Source organism: Pipistrellus kuhlii, unplaced genomic scaffold, assembly GCF_014108245.1.
Source record: "Pipistrellus kuhlii isolate mPipKuh1 unplaced genomic scaffold, mPipKuh1.p scaffold_m20_p_5, whole genome shotgun sequence".
Lineage (NCBI taxonomy): Eukaryota > Metazoa > Chordata > Mammalia > Chiroptera > Vespertilionidae > Pipistrellus > Pipistrellus kuhlii.
Genome location: NW_023425551.1, coordinates 79,731,599 through 79,750,741, shown reverse-complemented (window position 1 = coordinate 79,750,741; position 19,143 = coordinate 79,731,599). Strand labels below are relative to the sequence as shown.

The 19,143-nt window shown below is 42.8% G+C and overlaps 1 protein-coding gene and 1 non-coding gene across 3 annotated transcripts in view; one reads left to right on the top strand and one right to left on the bottom strand.

The window, feature by feature from the left end:
- Window positions 1–19,143, top strand: part of MAPK14 (mitogen-activated protein kinase 14) — a 68,792-nt gene that overhangs the window by 41,471 nt on the left and 8,178 nt on the right. Inside the window, exons 5-9 of one of the 2 annotated variants that reach the window (XM_036413411.2) lie at window positions 463–492; window positions 786–833; window positions 2,291–2,405; window positions 2,951–3,022; window positions 18,472–18,551. In XM_036413411.2, the coding sequence (XP_036269304.1) occupies window positions 463–492; window positions 786–833; window positions 2,291–2,405; window positions 2,951–3,022; window positions 18,472–18,551 (345 nt within the window). Of the gene's footprint in view, window positions 1–462; window positions 493–785; window positions 834–2,290; window positions 2,406–2,950; window positions 3,023–14,317; window positions 14,398–18,471; window positions 18,552–19,143 lie in introns of both variants that reach the window. The other variant, XM_036413410.2, reaches the window with a different exon arrangement.
- On the bottom strand, window positions 8,407–8,542 carry LOC118706233. Its single transcript, XR_004983954.1, has one exon. It is a non-coding gene; the product is annotated as a small nucleolar RNA SNORA2/SNORA34 family (small nucleolar RNA).

Genomic DNA, 19,143 nt, shown 5'->3' with positions numbered 1-19,143 from the left:
TCGGAATGCATGTCTGAGAGTGGAAGACTCCTCATTATTACACCTAAACAGTAATAATAATTTCTTGATATAATCTAATATCTGGTCAGAGTCATATTGAAACTTTAAAAACATCCTTAAGGAGGCTAACTTATTTGTGAGAGAGGCAGATAAACAGTGTTTAAAATGAAATCACTTGATATTTAGCCTGTTTGAATCCTCATTGATCTATAGAGAACCAACTGGAAATAGATTGAAAGCACTGAAATCACTCATTACTTCAGCTTTGAGTCAAGGTCATGGTGTGGAAATCATAGTTATGATAGATGTGCAGACTAATACTAATTACTTGTTCTGATTTCTAATCCCATGGTTTATGCTAGCAGTTCTCACTGTTTCCTGACAATGTGTTTCAAAAAAGTCATAATGTGGCAGTGGGAGGTTGGCAATGACTTATTTAACTGACTCTTTTCTATTTCACAGTATATACATTCAGCTGACATAATTCACAGGGTATGTCTTGTGTTTTTTATGAAGTTATTTTGGGGAACTGGTGGCGGAGATGGGGGGACGGGGGGCTGTCATTTATCCAAGATAATTGGTTAACTGTAACTTTCTAAGTTTAAATTGATTTTAAAAAGATGTATAGTTTCAACAATTTAAGGCTAATTAGGACTAGATAATGACTACAGAATGGAAATTGTCTGTTTATGACTGGATGAAGTCTTAGTTTTATGTTAGGATCTGAGGAGAGAATTCACCGTGCACCATAAAGCTGTTCCTGTCCTCTCTGTCCTTCCTCCTAGGACCTGAAACCTAGTAATCTGGCTGTGAACGAGGACTGTGAGCTGAAGGTAAGGGGAAGAGGCGGTGGGAAATAGTTGTTTCACTTTGTAATTACAGGTTTGATAAACCAGGCACATTTATACAGGGAATGGTTTTATAAGCTATGGCTTTTTATCTGAAAAGTCATTTTGTCCTCAAGAATATCAAACTTTGATATTTAAACCATAGATTTGGTAAGCTTTAGTTTTTGTGTGTATGGTTTTTTAATATGTTTTTATTGATTTTAGAGAGGGAGGGAGGGAGGGAAACATCAATGATGAGAGAGAATTTCGATTGGCTGCCTCTTGCACACCCCACACCAGGGATTGAGTTAGCAACTCCGTGCCTTGACTGGGAATCAAACCATGACCTCCTGGTTCATAAGTTGATGCTCAACGACTGAGCCACGCCAGCCTGGCAGCTTTAGTTTTAAATGACATTGAAGGTGGCATCAGGTATCTTGTTTTCATTCTAAAAGTTAAGTTTGAAATTTAATATATTAGCTATAATAAAGGAAAATTATAGTCTGAATATCAAGTAAGCTGTCCTGAAGAGATAATTATTAGATTAAATTTAAAAAAATGGCAGAAGCCTTTTCATTCAAAATAGTTAATAAATAAATTGTCTATAAAGAACAAGCAGCTCTGGAGTTTCTTTGTTTCATTTCTTTTTTTAATATATATATTTTTAATTTTTCAATTAAAGCTGACATACAATATTAGTTTCAGGTTTCATTTCATTACTCAATTTTTAAAACATAATTTACATACAGTAAAATGCATTCTTTTAAGTATGCATTTGACAAATTTATATATCCCTGTACGCACCAACTCAGCTATGATAAAGAACATTTCCATCACCTCAGAAAGTTCCCTGTACCCCTTCCTAGCCGATCCTCACCCTTCTGCCCCTAATCCTGGCTACAGACAACAGACAACCTGCTTTCTGACACTTACAGGAAGATTTGTCTTTTCTGAAGTTTCATGCAAATAGAATCATACAGTATTTGTGTGTGTGTGTTGTGTGTGTCTATGTCTGTGTGTGTGTGTCTGATTTTTGCTTAGTATATTTTTGAGCTTCATTTATATTGCGTATTTCAATAATTCATTCCTTTTTTTATTGCTGAGTAGTATCCAATTTATATTCATAAATCTGTATTCATCCATCTGTCGGTGGACATTTGTTTCAGCTCTAGTTTGGGGCTGTGTAAAGCTGCTATCAACATTCATGTGTTAGCTGTTGTGTGAACATTTCTTTCCATTGCTCTTGGGTAAATACCTAGCGATGGCATTCTTATTTTGCTTTTTGTAGCTTATTTTTCATTTCTCCAAGTACTTGCTGTGTTTCTCATGCATTCTGAACATAGACCTGGATATATGTTTATGAATGTACTATTTTGTCCTCCCTTTTTATAGAATTTTTTCATCCTGCTTTATAAGTCTTAGGAGTTGAATCTTTCAGCACCTGACTTCTCTTCTTTTTTTAGATCTTGGATTTCGGACTGGCTCGACACACAGACGATGAAATGACAGGCTATGTGGCCACCAGGTGGTACAGGGCTCCTGAGATCATGCTAAACTGGATGCATTACAACCAGACAGGTACTGCTTACATTGGTTATTCAGGGCCTATTAATGCCATTTTGGGTGTATTTGGCATTCTCTGAAGTAGAGAGAGTGTAATAGGAGGAAACATCTTTTCTTCCCTCAGTGATCCTTTTAAAGTCCACAAATAGGAAATATTTCAGTACCTCAGGTAAAGTGGAAGTTTTAATACACAGTTTTCAAATTTTGTGATTTAGCAATTGAATTTTTATTTACTTAGATTTTCAACTTATTCTGAATATTTCTACCTGAAGGCAATGGTTAGTAATCATCACCTCTCAATATTGGGAGAATCTCCGATTTCTGCTCCTTTGTACACAGCTTATTTCTTTTGCCATAATTATGTTTGGCCTTAATCCCACCTATGAAGCCCTTTACTGGGGTAAGGGTCTTAATAAGCTTACTTATTCCTGTGAAAAGGAGTATGATTGTTTAAACCAGATGCCTGAAATATCCGCGTGAGTGTTTCGCCCTTAGTCACGGTTCCCTGGGAGCCAAGCCCGATCCCAGTGACATCGTGTGCCCTGTGCTTCTCTTTCCAGTTGACATTTGGTCGGTGGGATGCATAATGGCCGAGCTGCTGACTGGAAGAACATTGTTTCCTGGTACAGACCGTATCCTTTGGAAGTTTGGGTTCTTGTTTTTTAGTTGTATCCCAGTGTCTGTGGGAGTATATGGCTTTTACCTGTCTCTAGGGAAGGTTCTCAGATACTTGCTTTTGTAGTCCAGATATGCACATGAGCTCTGCCCCTTTTGTGAGTTGGAAAAATTCTTCTTTATCTGCAAAAACCTTTAAAGCTTTCATGTCATCATTTTGCACTGAGTTTAAGATCATATTCATATTCAGCGACCTGAAGGTATTAGTCTGCTTGTACAAATACTTAATGAGCACAAATACCCAATTTATAAATCAGGGGTGTCTCTTTATGTTTGCTTTACATATTAAAAAGGCTATATTTGGTCTCTGTAATGATATACCTGCTTGTTATGTTTGTTTTACCACAAATAATAAAAGAGGAAGTAGTAAGGTCACTCTGTTTGGTGTACCTTTTTTCCCCCAGCACAACTTAATTTTTATCCCAGAGAGCAGTCAGACCTTAATTTACTTCCACACTTCCTGTCTAGTTTGTGATTTATCATGGCCTCTTTATTTTAGCCCTTTCCTGTCTGCTGCATGCCTGCTTCACGGCTTAGTACTAGCATCCAACTGTGCTTTGCTGGAACTCCCATTGGATGCACGGGGTGACGATGTGTAGGTGAGAAGGCATGTTGAAGTAATGTTCTAGAATTGGGGTAGAAGGTTTTTGTGAACTTGAGGGGACTAGCCTTCGGGGCTTTGGTGGCCTCCGGAGGCTGCACTCACCGGCTTCAGTCACCTGAGACCCCTCACCTCCGCCAACTGTGGTTTACAAACCAGAATGGCCGTTCCCTGGCGTACAGTTTGGGATGTGCTGCATGGTGACCGATGTTCATGCTATCTGTCCACGTGTCCTGTCTCCTTCCAGAGGAAGTGTACTTTCCTGTGACCCTCGGGAAGCTGTGTTTTCCTGCGCCTCACTGGATGGATGGGGCTCAGCCTCCTGTTTAGCTCACTTACGGCTCCTCACCTCCAGACTTGTAGTTGGTTTAATACCCGTGTTTCTCCTTTGTCTGTGCTTCATTCACCTTGTATCTGTTTCTTCAAAATTTGGGGCGAACATTACAGCCCGAGATAATTGGGGGAAATTTGTGTTTCTCCTTTTCCTCAGGTCACAGCTCAGAGTCCCGCCCTGCAGTCTGTCCTCCGAGCACAGCGCTCTGATGCTGCCTCTGCTCACCTCTCCGCTTCCTCCTCTCCGGCTGGCTCTCCGTCTGCCTTCAGGAGGCACTGGCACCTGCGCACACCGGCAGGGCGGAGCGCTGTGCTGGAGTCAGACTTCTGGGTTTTCCTGGGAGCTCTTTCACTCCAGCTGTGTGGCCTGAGCAGGTTCCCTTTCTCAGTCTCGGTTTCCTGGGCTGTAAATGCTGATGGTAATAGTGCTTCCAGTACCTCACACGGCGCCGTGAGAATCAGTGAGAGAATGCCTGGCAACTGCTCAGCACAGAGCCTGCTGGGAAACGTCAGCCATCTTCTTTCTTAACGGTCTGATCATTGGGAAACAGTTCCTCCCTTCGTCTTTGCACTCTGTCGTCTACCTTTGAGTCACTAAGCAAGACTTTGCTGTGTTTAAGTTGGTGGTGGTAGTAAAGGATGGATCTGCTTGGCAGGCTGCTGGTCGAAAGGTTTCTAAGCAGCTGTGGCCGGCGGCTCACCTCGGAGGGAGACGCCCTTCAGGAATGCTCACTTGCAGCTTCTGACTCCTTCCCTGTGTGCGTACTTCTCTCCTCCTCCAAACTTCACACAGAAAACCTGGCATTCCAACTTTTTACTAGGTGCTTCTTTTTGTAAAACATGCGAGTTTATTTCACAATTCTATGTAAGTAATGCACTGCTTCTACTTGGCTCTTTTTGAGGCGGGTCAAATTCAGAAGGTTTGTATTTGTAACATCCATCACTCCCTTGTCAGTTGCCATCTCTGTGGATGTAGCTTTGGTTGCCTGACAAAGAGAGGGAAGTGGTTTCTGTTATTTTTTTTCTTGCCTGAGGTGTAGCCGCTTCTGTTCTCGCACAGTGGTTCTTAGCTCCCCTTGTGGGTAAGGATACGTTGGGAGCTTTAGAGACCTCCCGAGGCCTGGGCGCCACTGAGACTCGCCTTCGCTGGGGTGGGTGAGTGCCCAGGCCTTGCAGGAGTGAGGTTCCGCTTGATTCTTGTGTGCAGCTGGTTTTGTGTGAGACTAGAATTTAACCCGATTGACTTTTAGTTTTAACCTTCTGGCTGATCCTTATTATAGGTAGTCTTGCCTCATCTTTTTATTTTTTATTTTTTAAAGTACCAATGAGATCAGGAGGCTAAGAATCTAGAATTGCGGAGAAAGATGTTGGAAAACACTAGTTGTACTCCCTGTGTTTGTAGATGAGGAAGCTAAGACCCAGAGAGTGTACATACATCCAAACCTGTTTCCAGGTCACAGATTCTCTCCAGGGCTGTTTGTTGTCTCGTCCCCTCATTTCTAGAACTCCTTTTCTTAAACCCTTTGGAGAAGGTGCTGACTCCGTACTCTTCTTCCTTTTCCCAGAAAGACATGCTGCTGCTGCCTGTTGGGATTTCTAAGTGCAGCCGAATGCTGAGGGGACCGCTAGAGCATGCTGTCTATCTGAGTACACGGTTTTCTCTGTTTCCCTCATTTACTGATCATCTTGCGTTTGTAACTGGTGATTTTAGCTTTAGATAAGAACTAAGTGATAGACTTTCCTGTGGTGTTGCAAATGTTTTGTATCTATGCTATCCAGTGTGGTGAGTGGTAACCACCAGCCACATGTGGCTAGTGAGCACTAAAACGTGACTAGTGTGACTGAGGAACTAAATTAAAAGTACATTTGTGGTAAAATGTATTAACATAAAAATTTATCAATTACACTTTTTTGTGGTAAAAATAAGCGTAACATAAAATTTACTATCATGGCCGAAACCAGTTTGGCTCAGTGGTAGAGCGTCGGTCTGTGGACTGAAAGGTCCCAGGTTCAATTCCGGTCAAGGGCATGTACCTTGGTTGCGGGCACATTCCCAGTAGGGGGTGTGCAAGAGGCAACTGGTCGATGTTTCTCTCTCATCGATGTTTCTGGCTCTCTGTCCCTCTCCCTTCCTCTCTGTAAGAAATCAATAAAATATACTTTAAAAAGAAAAAAAAAATTTACTATCGTGACCATTTTTAAGTATAAGTATACAATGCAGTGTGCTAATTACAATATATTCACAAAGTTATAGAACTATCACCACTCTCTAGTTCCAGAACACATCATCGCTCCAAACAGAACGTCTGTACCCGTTCCTCCCTCTCGCAGCCTCTGGTTACCTCACTGCTACTTTCCATCTCTGTGCTTTGCTTATTCTAGATATTTCATATAAATGGAATCCACACTGTATCTGTCCTTTTATGTCTGGATTATTTCACATAGCATGTTTTCAAGTTTCATCCAGTTCTAGACTGTATAGAAATCTGTTCCTTTTTATGGCTGAATACTAGTCCATTATATGTATTCTAGAGGCTCCGGGTGCACAGGTGGGGTCCCTTGGTCTGGCTTGTGGGGATCGGGCTGAAACTGGCTCTCCAACCTTCCCCAAGGGGTCCTGGATTGTGAGAGGGCGCAAGCCAGGCTGAGGGACCCCACCAGTGACAATCAGGGCCGGGGAGGGACCGAAGGAGGGCTCCAGGGCATGACCGGCCCATCTCGCCCAGTCCCAAGTTCCAATTGATCAGACCCCAGCAGCAAGCTAACCTACCTGTTGGAGTGTCTGCCCCTTAGTGGTCAGTATGAGTCATAGGGACTAGTTGAATGGATGATCGGACACTTAGCATATTAGGCTTTTATTATATAATTTTGTTTCATCATTCATCTGTTCTAGGCACAGGTGGTTTCTACCCTTCCAGCTATTGTGAATGATATTGCAATGAACATTGGCGTGCAAGTACCTGTTTGAATCCTCACTTTTAATTATTTTGGGTATATACCTAGAAGTGGAATTTTGGGGTCATATGGTAATTCTGTGTTTAGTTTTTTTAGGAACTGCCAAATTGTTTTCCACAGCAGCTGCACTATTTTATAGCCCACCAGTGATGTATGAACAATTTCTCCACATCTTATCTTCACCAATACTCATTTATGTCATTTTCCTTTTCTTCCCCTCCCCTCTCTTTTTTTCTCCCTCCCTTCCTTACTAGTATAGTCATCCCAGTAGGTGTGAAATGTGGTTTTGATTTCCATTTCCCTTATGACTAATAATGTTGAGTATTCTCCTGTGTTTACTGTCCATTTGTGTGTGTGTGTGTGTGTGTGTGTGTGTGTGTGTATGTGTGTGTCTTTTTTGAGAAATATACTAGTATATCAAATCCTTTACCCATTTTTTAATTGGATTGTCTTTTTTATATTGAATTTTAGGAGTTCTTTATATATTCTGAATAGTAAACTTTCATTAGGTATATGATTTGCTAATATGTTCTCCCATTCTGTGGACTGTCTATTCTGTTTGTTTATTTTTAATCCTCACCTGAGGATCTGTTTATTGGTTTTGAAAGAGAGAGAGAGGAAAGCGGGAGAGAGAAACATTTAACAGATCTATCAGTTGCCTCCATATTTCCCCCAACCTGGGATCAAACCTGCAACCTTTGGTGCATGGAGATGACGCTGCAACCGAGCCACACCAGTCAGGGCTATTCACTTCCTTGATATTGTCCTTAGATGCAGAGAAAAAGCTTTTGATAAAGCTACAATTCATCTGCTTTTTTTTTTTCTTTTGTTACTCATGTTTTGCTGTCATCTAAGAATTTATGAGCAGATTTAAGGTTATGAAGATTTACTATTTTCTACCAAGAATTTTATGGGTTTATCTGTTATTCTTGGGTTTTGGATCCATGTAGAGTTAATATGATTAGAGGTTAGGGGTCTATTTTATCTTTTGCATGTGGAAATTCAGTTGTTCTCAGCACCATTTGTTGAAGTGACTATCCTTTCCCCCACTGAATGGGTTTGGCATGTCTGTCAATGATCAATTCTATGCCTTTGGTCTGAATATTATCTTTATAGCAGTACCATATTGTTTTGATTACTGTAGTTTAAGGTAAGCTTTGAAATCAGGAAGTGTAAGTCATTCAACCTTGTTTTGATTTTCAAGACCCTTTTTTTGGCTCTTTGGGCTTCCTTATAATTCTATATGAATTTGAGGGGGTGTTTTTCCATTTCTGCAAAAAAGCTGTTACAATTTTTTTAGAGATTGCATTGAATTTTTAGATCACTTTGGGTAATATTGACATCTTAACAATATTAAGTATTCTTTTCCAGGTACAGTAAGGTCTTTTCATTTATGTAGGTCTTTAATTTCTTTTCATGTTTTGTAATTTTCACCTCTTTTTCTTCTCTCTCAGATGTTTCTTTCTAATGAATTGACCATTACATTTCCTAAGTTCTGAAATGGCCAACAGACCATAGAAAGACATTTTTTTAGGCTCCTGCTCGAAACCAGCAGCTTCAGGAAACTGCTGACTTGGTTCAGGGCCAATGTATGTGATAATTTTAGTGGACAAATCTTTCACCTCCGTGGTTAAATTTAGTCTTGGGATTTTACTTCTTTAGATGCTATTGCACATGGAATACTTTCTTTATTCCCTTTTCACTTTGTTCATTGTTGGTATTTAGAAAGAAAACTGATTTTTGTTTGTTGTTCTTATAACTTGCAATTTTGCTCTACTTGTTTAACTCCAGTAGCTTTCTTGTGGATGCTTTGGTATCTTCTATGTCATCTGTGAAGAGATGGTTTTACTTCTTCAGTTCCTATTTACATGCTTTTCCCCCCCCTCTTATCAACTGGCTCTGGCTAGAACTTCCAAATACAGTGTTGAACAGCAGTGGTGAAAGTGGCCATCCTTGTCCTCCTCTTACCTTAGTAGGGGTGTCGAATTCAATCAGAGAAGGGGCCAAAATCTAAAATCTAGCCTAAATCGCGGGCCGAATGGTATACTGAACAGTCATAAACTGTCATTGTGATGGAAACGCAGCGGAGTGCAGTGATGACACCGCAGTGCGGGCCACATTGCAAGGCCTGGCGGGACGGATTTGGCCCGCGGGCCTTGTGTTTGACACATGTGCCTTAGAGGGAAAACTTTTAGTCTTTCACAACTGAGTATGCTTTTAGCTGTGAATATTTTTGTGAATGCTTTTCTTCATGTCAAGGAAGCTTCTATGAATAGTTTTTTTGTTTGTTTGTTTTTTGTTTTTGTTTGTTTTTTCTTTTCTCTCTTCCCATTTTTTTTGTTTTTGTTTTTTAAAAAAATATATATTTTATTGATTTTTTTACAGAGAGGAAGAGAGAGGGATAGAGAGCTAGAAACATCGATGAGTGAGAATCATCGATCAGCTGCCTCTGGCACACCCCCTACTGGGGATACGCCTGCAACCAAGATACATGCCCTTGACCGGAATCGAACCTGGGACCTTTCAGTCCACTGAGCCAAACCAGTTTTGGCCTATTGATAGTTTTTTCTGTTTTGTTTTGTTTTGTTTTGTTTTGTTTTAAATCCTCACCCTAGGAAATGTTTTACTAATTTTAGAGAGAGGGGAAGGAGGAGAGAGAGAAAAATCGACATGTAATCGCTTGCCTACCATATGCATCCCTCCCTTCTACCCTTCCACCCCCACCAGGGATTGAACTAGGAATGTAGGTATGTGCCCTGACTGGGAATCGAACCAGTGACCTTTTGGTGTATGGGGACAATGCTCCAACAAACCGAACCATACTGGCCAGGGCTATTTATAATTTTATGAGTGCTTTTATCTGATCTGAATTTTAAATTTCATTAGACTTTATTTAGATTACATTTAAATTTAATCACATGCTTTTACTGGTATTGTATTATACTGTGCAGTTTTAGATCTCTGCAAGTCTTTCCATTTCACCTTTTCATTTTTTTGTGATTAGTATTTTTCTTTGGTACTGACTGTTAATAATCTCTGGAGTTCTCCTTAAGATATAAGAATTATTAATTTTTGTCTTAAAGCTAATTATATATTGCTAGGCCAGAAATTATTCTCATTTGTGACTTTGCAGACCCGTCCAACTAACTCAAAATAGAATTGTAATGTTTTTTAAAGAATTGAGTCTAGTTGATTGGGTACTTCAAATGGACACAGCTGACAAAACTTTACACTAGAAGACAGTGAGGATCCAGAATGTCTCTTCAAGTATAGTATAGTTGGAAAAGGTTATTACTAACACTCGAGTCTGCAGCCTGCGGGGGAGAAATGAGAGCATAGCTCTGTTACACATCACGTCCTGCGTTCTCTTCCAGAGGCACAGCTTGGTTTACTGCTGTTTTCCTTCCCTAGGTGACTATCCCACATATAAAACTTTTTCCTCCTTTTCATGTTTTAATAGAAATGGTTCTCTTATGACATTAACTGGAGGGTAATGGGGCTGCTGAGTTATACTCCACTTGCCATCAGCTAGCTGCTCTGCTCCATGTCACTTTCCCGAGTGTATTACATTTACTCCTTACTCTATTAATTTCATCTTTTTTCAGACACTTTATGAAATACTTCAGACACAAAGAAGACAATGAGTAGCCCAGTTAGCGTGGTTCAGTGGTTGAGCATCAGCCTATGAACCAAAAGGTCACCAGTACGATTCCCAGTCAGGGCACATGCCTGGGTTGTGGGCTCAATCCCCAGTAGCGGGCATGCAGGAGGCAGCCAATCCATGATTCTCTCTCCTCATGGATTTTTTTCTTTCTCCATCGCCCTTCCTCTCTCTGCTCACAAACAGTAGGCCCTGCAACTAGTTCTTTTTTTCATTTTCAACTCTTCAATCTGAGGAGGTTTCTAGAAAATGCTTAGAACTATGTTCCCTCTAGTTCCCCCACTATTCCTTCTAGTTTCCTTTCGCTTTTGTTACAAAGGACGTAAAGAATAATTGGAGGCAGAAGTCATATGTGCATCTCTTTATGCACAGTATTTTTATCTCCTGATGTTTTAGGAAGTATCAGGAAATTTATGGTTTAAATTTTGACGATGTGGTCATTATAATTAAAATATATTTTTAACTAACAATAAAAATAACACTAGTCTGTTGGTGGGGGGAGGATTAGACCTATTAAGAAGGATGGCTTGCTGTGGAAATAACTGTCACATGTGGTAAATGTTGCTTTGCTTTGCTTATATAGCTACTTGAAGCTCCTTCTGGCCTTAACCGCCTGGACACATTGTAGTGGCCTTACAGTGGCTGGTGCTGCTGAAGACTGACCTGGGTTTCAGTGGACTTGCCAGCTCTTGGAGAACCTGTGGTGATGTCCTTTGAGGTTTGCATGCTTTGACTTCCTTCACGCAAGTGCTTTTAGCTGCTGAGGAGATTTCTCTTGGCGTTGTGTGTTTACTAATCTCCTGAGTGTTGTCTGCCATGCTCCTCCAGCTCTCTCTGTGGCCCTCACACACTAATGCGCGGCGTTTGTGTCTCTTTGTGGTGTAAACACTTCAGGGGAGTGTTTGAGATCTTGTTAGGCCCCGCGGTAGATGATGCCATTTTTCTTGACTATTTTTCTGTGTATAGACTTGATACAGAGTCTGGTTCTTCTAGATTTTTTAGGGCAAGGCAGAGGGGTGACGCTGAGTTGAAAAGTATAGTATAGAAAATGTTTTCAAATCTATCCATATTTACTGAGCCTGCTTTGTGGAAGGTGCTGGGGATAAGAAGGTACCTGTCCCCCAAGCCAGATGGTCATACTCAGTGGAAGGTGAGTTACAGGAGTAATTTGAACAAGTTTTCACTCTCTGATTATAAAACAAGACAGAGTGACTTAGAAAGTACTATGTTAGAAGTATTACGAAGTTAACGAAAAGAGGCAGGAATTCATTTGAACTCAACCAGGAAGACTTCGTGGCAGAGTTGTTATCTGAGCAGTTTGAAGGGTAAGAGAAAAGGCTTGGTAGGGGGGGAGATGGAGGGTAGTCCTGCTTGTGCCTGGGGTAAATAGGAAGTTGGAAGCTTGGGCGTGCCTGGAGCATTTGTTGTGGATTGAAGCATGGGTGCATTAAGGAAGAGTGGTTTGAGGCAGAGTCAGAAGAGAAGCCTGATGCCAAGTCAGGGAGGCCGTGAATGTGAGAAGGACACGTCCGGGTCCCGCCTCGGTCCCGCCTCGGTCCCGCCTCGGTGTGGCAGTGAGCCCTCCAGGGTGCGGAGTGAGGGAGGGCGCTGAGAGCTCACACCGGGAGCTTCTGTCTCCTGGGAGCTGGAGGCTGACTCGTTCTCAGTAGTCAGCACTCTCCTGAACAAGACACCCAATCTCAGCGTTACTTCCAGAGGTTAGTTTTGATGAATTCATCATAAAAGTACCTGTTTGAGAGCTGAGGGAGTCTAGGGTTAATTTGTTTTTTCATGTGCAATATATTTTATCTTTTGGGGTAGCAGCCTAGTTAAATGTACTTCTGAAGAGTTTGAGCAAACTAAATGTATGCAAACGGAATTATTTTATATGAGCAGAAAGGATTCTGTATTAAATTCTATTGTTACATAGTTAATTTATTTTAGAGCAAGATGGTATGCATTCTTTGCTCTGTCTTTATTAATGTATGCTTTAAAAATTTGCTTGTCAACTAAGAAAGAAGTACTGAACATTTAACCTCCAGAGCACATTAACTTCTGCCATTTGCAGAATACAGAATTCTCTATTCTTAATTCAGAAGTAACTTGTGTAAGTGGACTTGTTTATAATTTCTAGAAATAAGTTTTTTGGGTCTAGGATGATGTTCTGCAAACCTTTTCTTAAGAGGCAGATAGTAAATATTTTAGACTTTGGGGACTATGTGGCTTCTGTCGTGTCCAGCGAAAGCAGCCAGAACCAGTACATAAATGGACAGGCAAGGCTGTGTTCCAATATAGTGTCATTTTCAAAACACAGCAGGTTGGGGTTTGCTGACTCCTGTCTAGAATTTTCTTCCACGTAAGCCAGTTTCAGATCTGGGGAAGAAAAAAAGAAAAAAGAAAAAAAAAGAACAGGGTAAGACGCCAGTGATATTGCATAAGTAATTCCTGTAACTTAGGCAACAACTGTGACTTGCTGCAGCCATTATTTTCAAGTTACATTGTGTTACCTTTGGTTGTATAACCATAAGAAGAAGTATTTCCTTCCTCCTTCTCTCCATCCTGTTCTACCTTCTCCGCAAACATTTGAGTGCCCACAGGCAGCAGGCGTTAGGCTGAGCACTGGAGATACGTGGTGGACAGGCAGAGTAGAGGCGGCAGGCAGTGGTTACAGTGAGCAAAAGGTGGCTAAAGACTGAGGTTGAGAAGGACCCAATCAGGCAAAGCCTGCAGGGGTCAGAGGCAGTCATCCTCCAGTCCTGTCCCCTCAAATGCCAGTGAGATGGAGTAAACTACTCAGATTTTCACAGAGATTATTAAAAGCTATTTTAGAAGATCCCCCCCCCCCCCTCCTTTTCAGGCAAGGCCAAAAGCAGTAAGAGCAAATGGGAGTTTCTGTCTTCTCATTAACATGTGCTCATACATTCTGGGGGTTCTTGAAGACTTGGCTACCGGAATAGAGGTTTGGCACTGTGGCCTATGATTTAGATAGAACCTTTGGGGGGGGTGAGTTTGTTCATGTTTTTATAAGGTTAAACCCTCATCGGTCCTGCTTCGTTACGGCACTCCTGGAGGTCGCTCAGGTGCGGTGTGGGGTGAGGCCTTCTGCTGGCTGTCACTCACAGTTCTCTGCCGGCTGTGGCCAGGGCAGGGGGAGAGGCATTCGAGCGGAATGCTCAGTGGTTGGGCTCTGAGTTCTGCACAGGCCCTGCCACATTACAAGCTCCTGGATCAGGCCTCGGGGATAGTTATAGGGCGGCTGGTCTTCCCTGGCTCCTGAGCTCTGCTGCTTTGTGCTGTAGCCTCTGCTTACCACTGCTCTGGCTTACCTGGCTCCGATGTTTCGGTGGAAGGTGAAGAGGTAGGTATGGACTGAGCATCTGGACAGAGGGAAGCTCTCGTGTTTCGCCTGCTGTCTCTGAGCTCAGTGCGCAGCTACAGTCACTTCACTTTACTGATAGGGGTGTGGATAGATGCACAGATGAATGTTCGTGGGGTGTGTGGCAGCATTTGAATCCTGTACAGGAGGAGCATGTCCTACTTGAAGTGACCGTCCTGCAGAAGCCTTAACTAGACGGTTCACCATTTGGCTTGGTTTTTCCTTCTTGTCATTGGGGTATTTTGTTTGTGTTTGTTTTGTTTTATTTGTTGTTTGTTTTTCATTTTTATTTTGTCCCAACATTTTCCTTTATAGTCCACCTTTAGATATTGATCAGTTGAAGCTCATTTTAAGACTCGTTGGAACCCCAGGGGCTGAGCTTTTGAAGAAAATCTCCTCAGAGTCTGTGAGTTGATGCTTTGATTGTAATTATCTGCCCTGTTGGGAGTCTGCAACTTGCCTTCCATCCGTACCTTGACTCGAGTGTGTTTCTAAGCACGTGTGCCCTTTGTGTGCTGAGTTCTGGATGAGGGGTGTGTGTGTGTGTGTGTACACACTTGCACACATATACACCATCCTGCTCACATGCATGAGTGTGCTTTTTTCCCTCTATCTGGGTATGTATTAGATCACGGGGTCTGTATTGGGCAGTGGTATCCATGGTAGTAAATGAGATTTGAAATTCTAATTCATTCCCAGAGGTTAGTGGGAAATTTATGTCTCAGTTCCAGCCCTGACTTTATCGTTCTCAGAGGTTTCCCATGTAGTCGAGGGCTCTTCTCACTTTGGGCTAGTGTTTGTTCTCAGATCACGTGGCTCACCATGGATTAGTCTGCCATCAGCACTAAAAGAATGGAATGTGCGTTGCCCGTTATTGCCCTTTTCCAGAAGTTCCTTGCTTTCTGTTGGCTGAGAATAGACCGCCTGCACACCTGCGTAAAGCGTCCCCAGACCAGCAGAGGCTGCTCCCCAGTCCTGCTGCCTCAGAGCCACAGGAATGGGGTTATAATCCTTCCTCCCACGGCCTGTCTTTGTGATTACAAATCGTAATAACCCGATAAAAGGCTCTGGCACAGTGCTTTCCTGCCTCCACGCAGGCGTTGACAGAGAAGCCACTCTGGCTTCCTTTGGCCACAATTTCCTGCTGTTGGGCAGGAGACGTGAGCGAAATCGTGAAAGCCCAGCCTGCATCTCTTTCCCTCTGTCGCTGCCAGGCAGTGGGTAGAAGGGGGGAGGCTGCAGTGTGCCTTCCCGGGTTCTCCTAGCAGTCCCTTCGCCCAGTGGGGAAGACTGCTGGGTAGCTGCAGGTGAGTTCAAACGGTTCGTCATCTCCCTGTCAAATACAGACTGTTGTCATCTGGAATGTGTCTGGTACATTCCTTAAAAGGACCACAAAGCCCAGAGTATTTATGAATTTCCACTCTGACGATATGTAAGAGAATATAACAGCCCTATTTTATTTTACTTACTTATTTGGGATGATGAAGCAAAAGCACAGAAAGGCTGTGGCCTGCCCGAGTCATGCGCTGGGTCCCTTGGCAGAGCCGAGCGTAGATCCAGATGCTCTGAGATCGAGAGCTGAACCTGAGTCTCAGGTGCCTGCACGTTGTGTGAGTCACTGTCAGAGTTGCCGACCACACGGTCAGCCCAGGGGAGTGTCTTCTGCTTTATGAGACGCAGAAGCTGGATTGGAGCATCAGAGATGATACGAGGAGATGCTTAGGACACCTGCTTTTTTGTTTTAAATGCCTTTGCTTAGAAAGATTGGCTGGTAGGGAGGACATGAGGGAGGAGAGTGGGGTTGAGAAGAGTTGGGTTTATTAATGAGCAGAGCTAATGAGACTAAGAGCAGATTCATGCTACCTGGGGTGGCTACCGCAGCTCCTGCTCAGTCCCTCCCACTCCTACCCACCCGCCCGCAGATAAGTGCCATTAGTCACAAGAATTTCTAAAAGAAGAGGTATGGGCAAAATAGTATTTACTTGTTACTTAGCCACCATTTATTCTTTTTAAAAAATATATATTTTATTGATTTTTTACAGAGAGGAAGGGAGAGGAATAGAGAGTTAGAAACATTGATGAGAAACATCCATCAGCTGCCTCTTGCACACCCCCTCCTGGGGATGTGCCCGCAATCAAGGTATATGCCCTTGACCGGAATCAAACCTGGGGACCTTTCAGTCCGCAGGCCGGCGCTCTATCCACTGAGCCAAACTGGTTTTGGCAAGCCACTGTTTATTCTTAAGGAAGAAACAGCACCATACCTGACCTGATATTGAAATGTCCTTATTTTTGGTGAAATAAAGCACATTATATATTACAAAGCTCTAGAGTTGGGCATAATAAATTGGGTACCAGCATACAGAATTTACTCAAGTAATATTGTACTGAGTATAGGAATAAGAACTGGTGGTTTGGTTTTTTCCTACATAATTATGGTGAGTGGATAAAAGTAGTTTAAGCATTCAGACGGGTAGGCAAGATTAATTTGATGTTTAGTGATATTGCCCAAGTGCCAATTTATTTTAAAAGCACGTGATGTGTGGAATACGTGATATGAAAATAACAAAGCCAGGTGAGTAAAATTATTTAAAGATTTTTAAAAGTTAAAAATTCTTTATTTAAGGAATGTAGTAAACAGAAAGGCAATAGCTATTTCTTTACTCCTGAAAAGCAGGGAAACAGTGCTGAATCAGTAAAGAGGAGGACCTTCTGAGTAGGAGAACGCAGTAACAGATGGGCTGGTTGAGAACAAGTCAGGATGTGCCTGGAGAGACTGGATAAATGGCCCAGATGGATGGCTAGGGAGATAGACTCTTTGGGTTGGTGACCCAGTACATATAGCAATTAGTGAAACAACAAAAATCCCATTAAGAAAGCAAAAGAGCCGTTTCACCGACTCATTCTCACACTTTTCCCTAGAAATTTATTTTTCTAACCCCTGACAAGGGAATGTAATAGCCTTTTGGCTAAAGAAGACGAAACAGACACTGTACAGGCCAAGTATAATACATGGTGGGCAAATGTAGGGTTACAGTTGTGAGTCCATGAAACCCAGTTTATTCTTGTATTGTTTATTGTTTATTAATCATTGTGTTAGTTCCCATGCGAACAGCCGTACACCCGTGTTTGCCCCACTCTGACTTATTCATAGGAAAGAAGAGAGAGGTGGCAGGATTTTAACATTTTAAAACCCAATTGGCATTCTTTGGCTGGTTCACTTACTGACCCCTTTTGTTATTTCTCTTGGCATGCAGAGAACTGTTTGCTCTGTCGTTTGTTTAGAGTAAATCTAAACTTGGGGTGAGAATGTTAAGAATCTTCATCCCACCTTTAGAACATGCTGGCGCAGAAGCGGCAGAACCAGCTCTTTCCTGAGGCCAGCCTCACGGTGTTTGCAGTGGTCAGGCCAGAGGGACACTGAGTTCAGGGAATGAGCTGAAGCAGAAAAATGGCTGCGAGAAGCCACAAAGCAGTGAAATCACTGACCAGGGTGCTTATGAAGATGATGCTGCAACCGAAGGAGGGCGTGAATGGTTAACGAGAAAGGGAGTGTGACAAGGTTTTTACTGTATTTGTGTTGAGGATTTTAAAAACCTCATCACCTCTGCTTTAACAGGAACACAAGGTAAACGAACAGTCCTCCTAATATTTTCGAAGAGGGGAATTGTGTTAAAATCGGTGGCACAGCTAAAAGGAGTGTGGCTTGTGTATGTGCTTGTTTATAGTTCTGCCTCTGTCGAGTGATTGCAGTGTTTTTGCAAACGTCGTCCCAGCTCTTTGTTAGCTGAGGTCAGTGTGGTCACGGGTTAAAACGACTGGGAGAAATCACGGTGGTGTGCAGGCTGGGACTTCTCTTCTGTCTTTACCATTGGCTTCTAACCTCCCCCGTGTTTCCTTTCTTCACTTGCCTGCGTGTTTGTGGCATGTATTTTAAATGTACCACTACTAATGTCTCTGAAACTTGTCATTGCTTATCAGCCCAACAGCCCCCCGTGTCTTACATTGGAGGGGTGGAGATCACCAGAGCCTGTGCCTCACAACTTAACCTCTTCCCTAAATGGGCATGCTGGGCATATTCTTCTGAACTGAATTGAGTCAGCATTTTTTAATCATCTCCATTGACCCACAGCAAATGGGTTTTATCCATCAGTACTTGGAATAGTTCTCTGGCTGGCATCCTGGATCAAGGGGCACCTCTTTCCAGGGATCCTGAAATATATAATGTTAAAGATGATGCTAAAACCACAGAAACTTGTCCTTATCTGCACGGCCAGCCACCGGCTACATGCCTGATAAGTCTGGTGCCGTTCACCAAATCATGCCTCAGTGTGCAGCCTTGGGCTCTGGCCTAGGAGGGTGGCACGGGTGGGGATTAGGTTTTCTATTGCTTGGGGGTGGCTGTCGGTCTTTTAAAACTTGAGTTGAAAGTTATGTTTTGCACCGTATGTTTGACAATGCCCTTGACTAGGCATCTAAGATATTAACCAGCTTCAGCAGATTATGCGTCTGACGGGGACACCCCCTGCTTATCTCATTAACAGGATGCCAAGCCATGAGGTGAGAACAATAGCTGCCCAGGGAATGCCCTCAGGCGGCCACATTCTCGTTTGATGGCCACTGTATAACCAGCACACTTGTACTGTCCCTGAATGCTTGCATGTGCCTTGAGGCCGCTGAGGTACCGATGCCTGTGTGCTGCTGCAGGATGTTGATATTTGGGATAAATTTCTCATTCAGTCCTGTGGGTTGAGAATACAAGTTATAGACTTACATGTAGAAATGATGCCACTTTTCTACTTGGGTTTTATGAATTTAGTGCTCAAGAGGCTGTTCTGTCTTCTGGGTTCTGTGCCTGTGGCTAGGGCAGTGGTCAGCAAACCTCGGCTCTCGAGCCACATGTGGCTCTTTGGCCTCGTCTCCTGTCGCCCGACCGACCGACTGACTGACACCCCCACTTCTTCTAACGCCACTTCTTCTAAATAGACTCGCCCTGGGTGAAAACTGACTTCCACGCATGGGCCACGAAGTTTCAATCGCACTGTACGTGTGCGCCCGCACGTGGTACTTTGCGGAAGAGCCACACTCAAGGGGCCAAAGAGCTGCATGTGAATTGAGCCGCGGTTTGCCGACCACTGGGCTAGGGCATGCT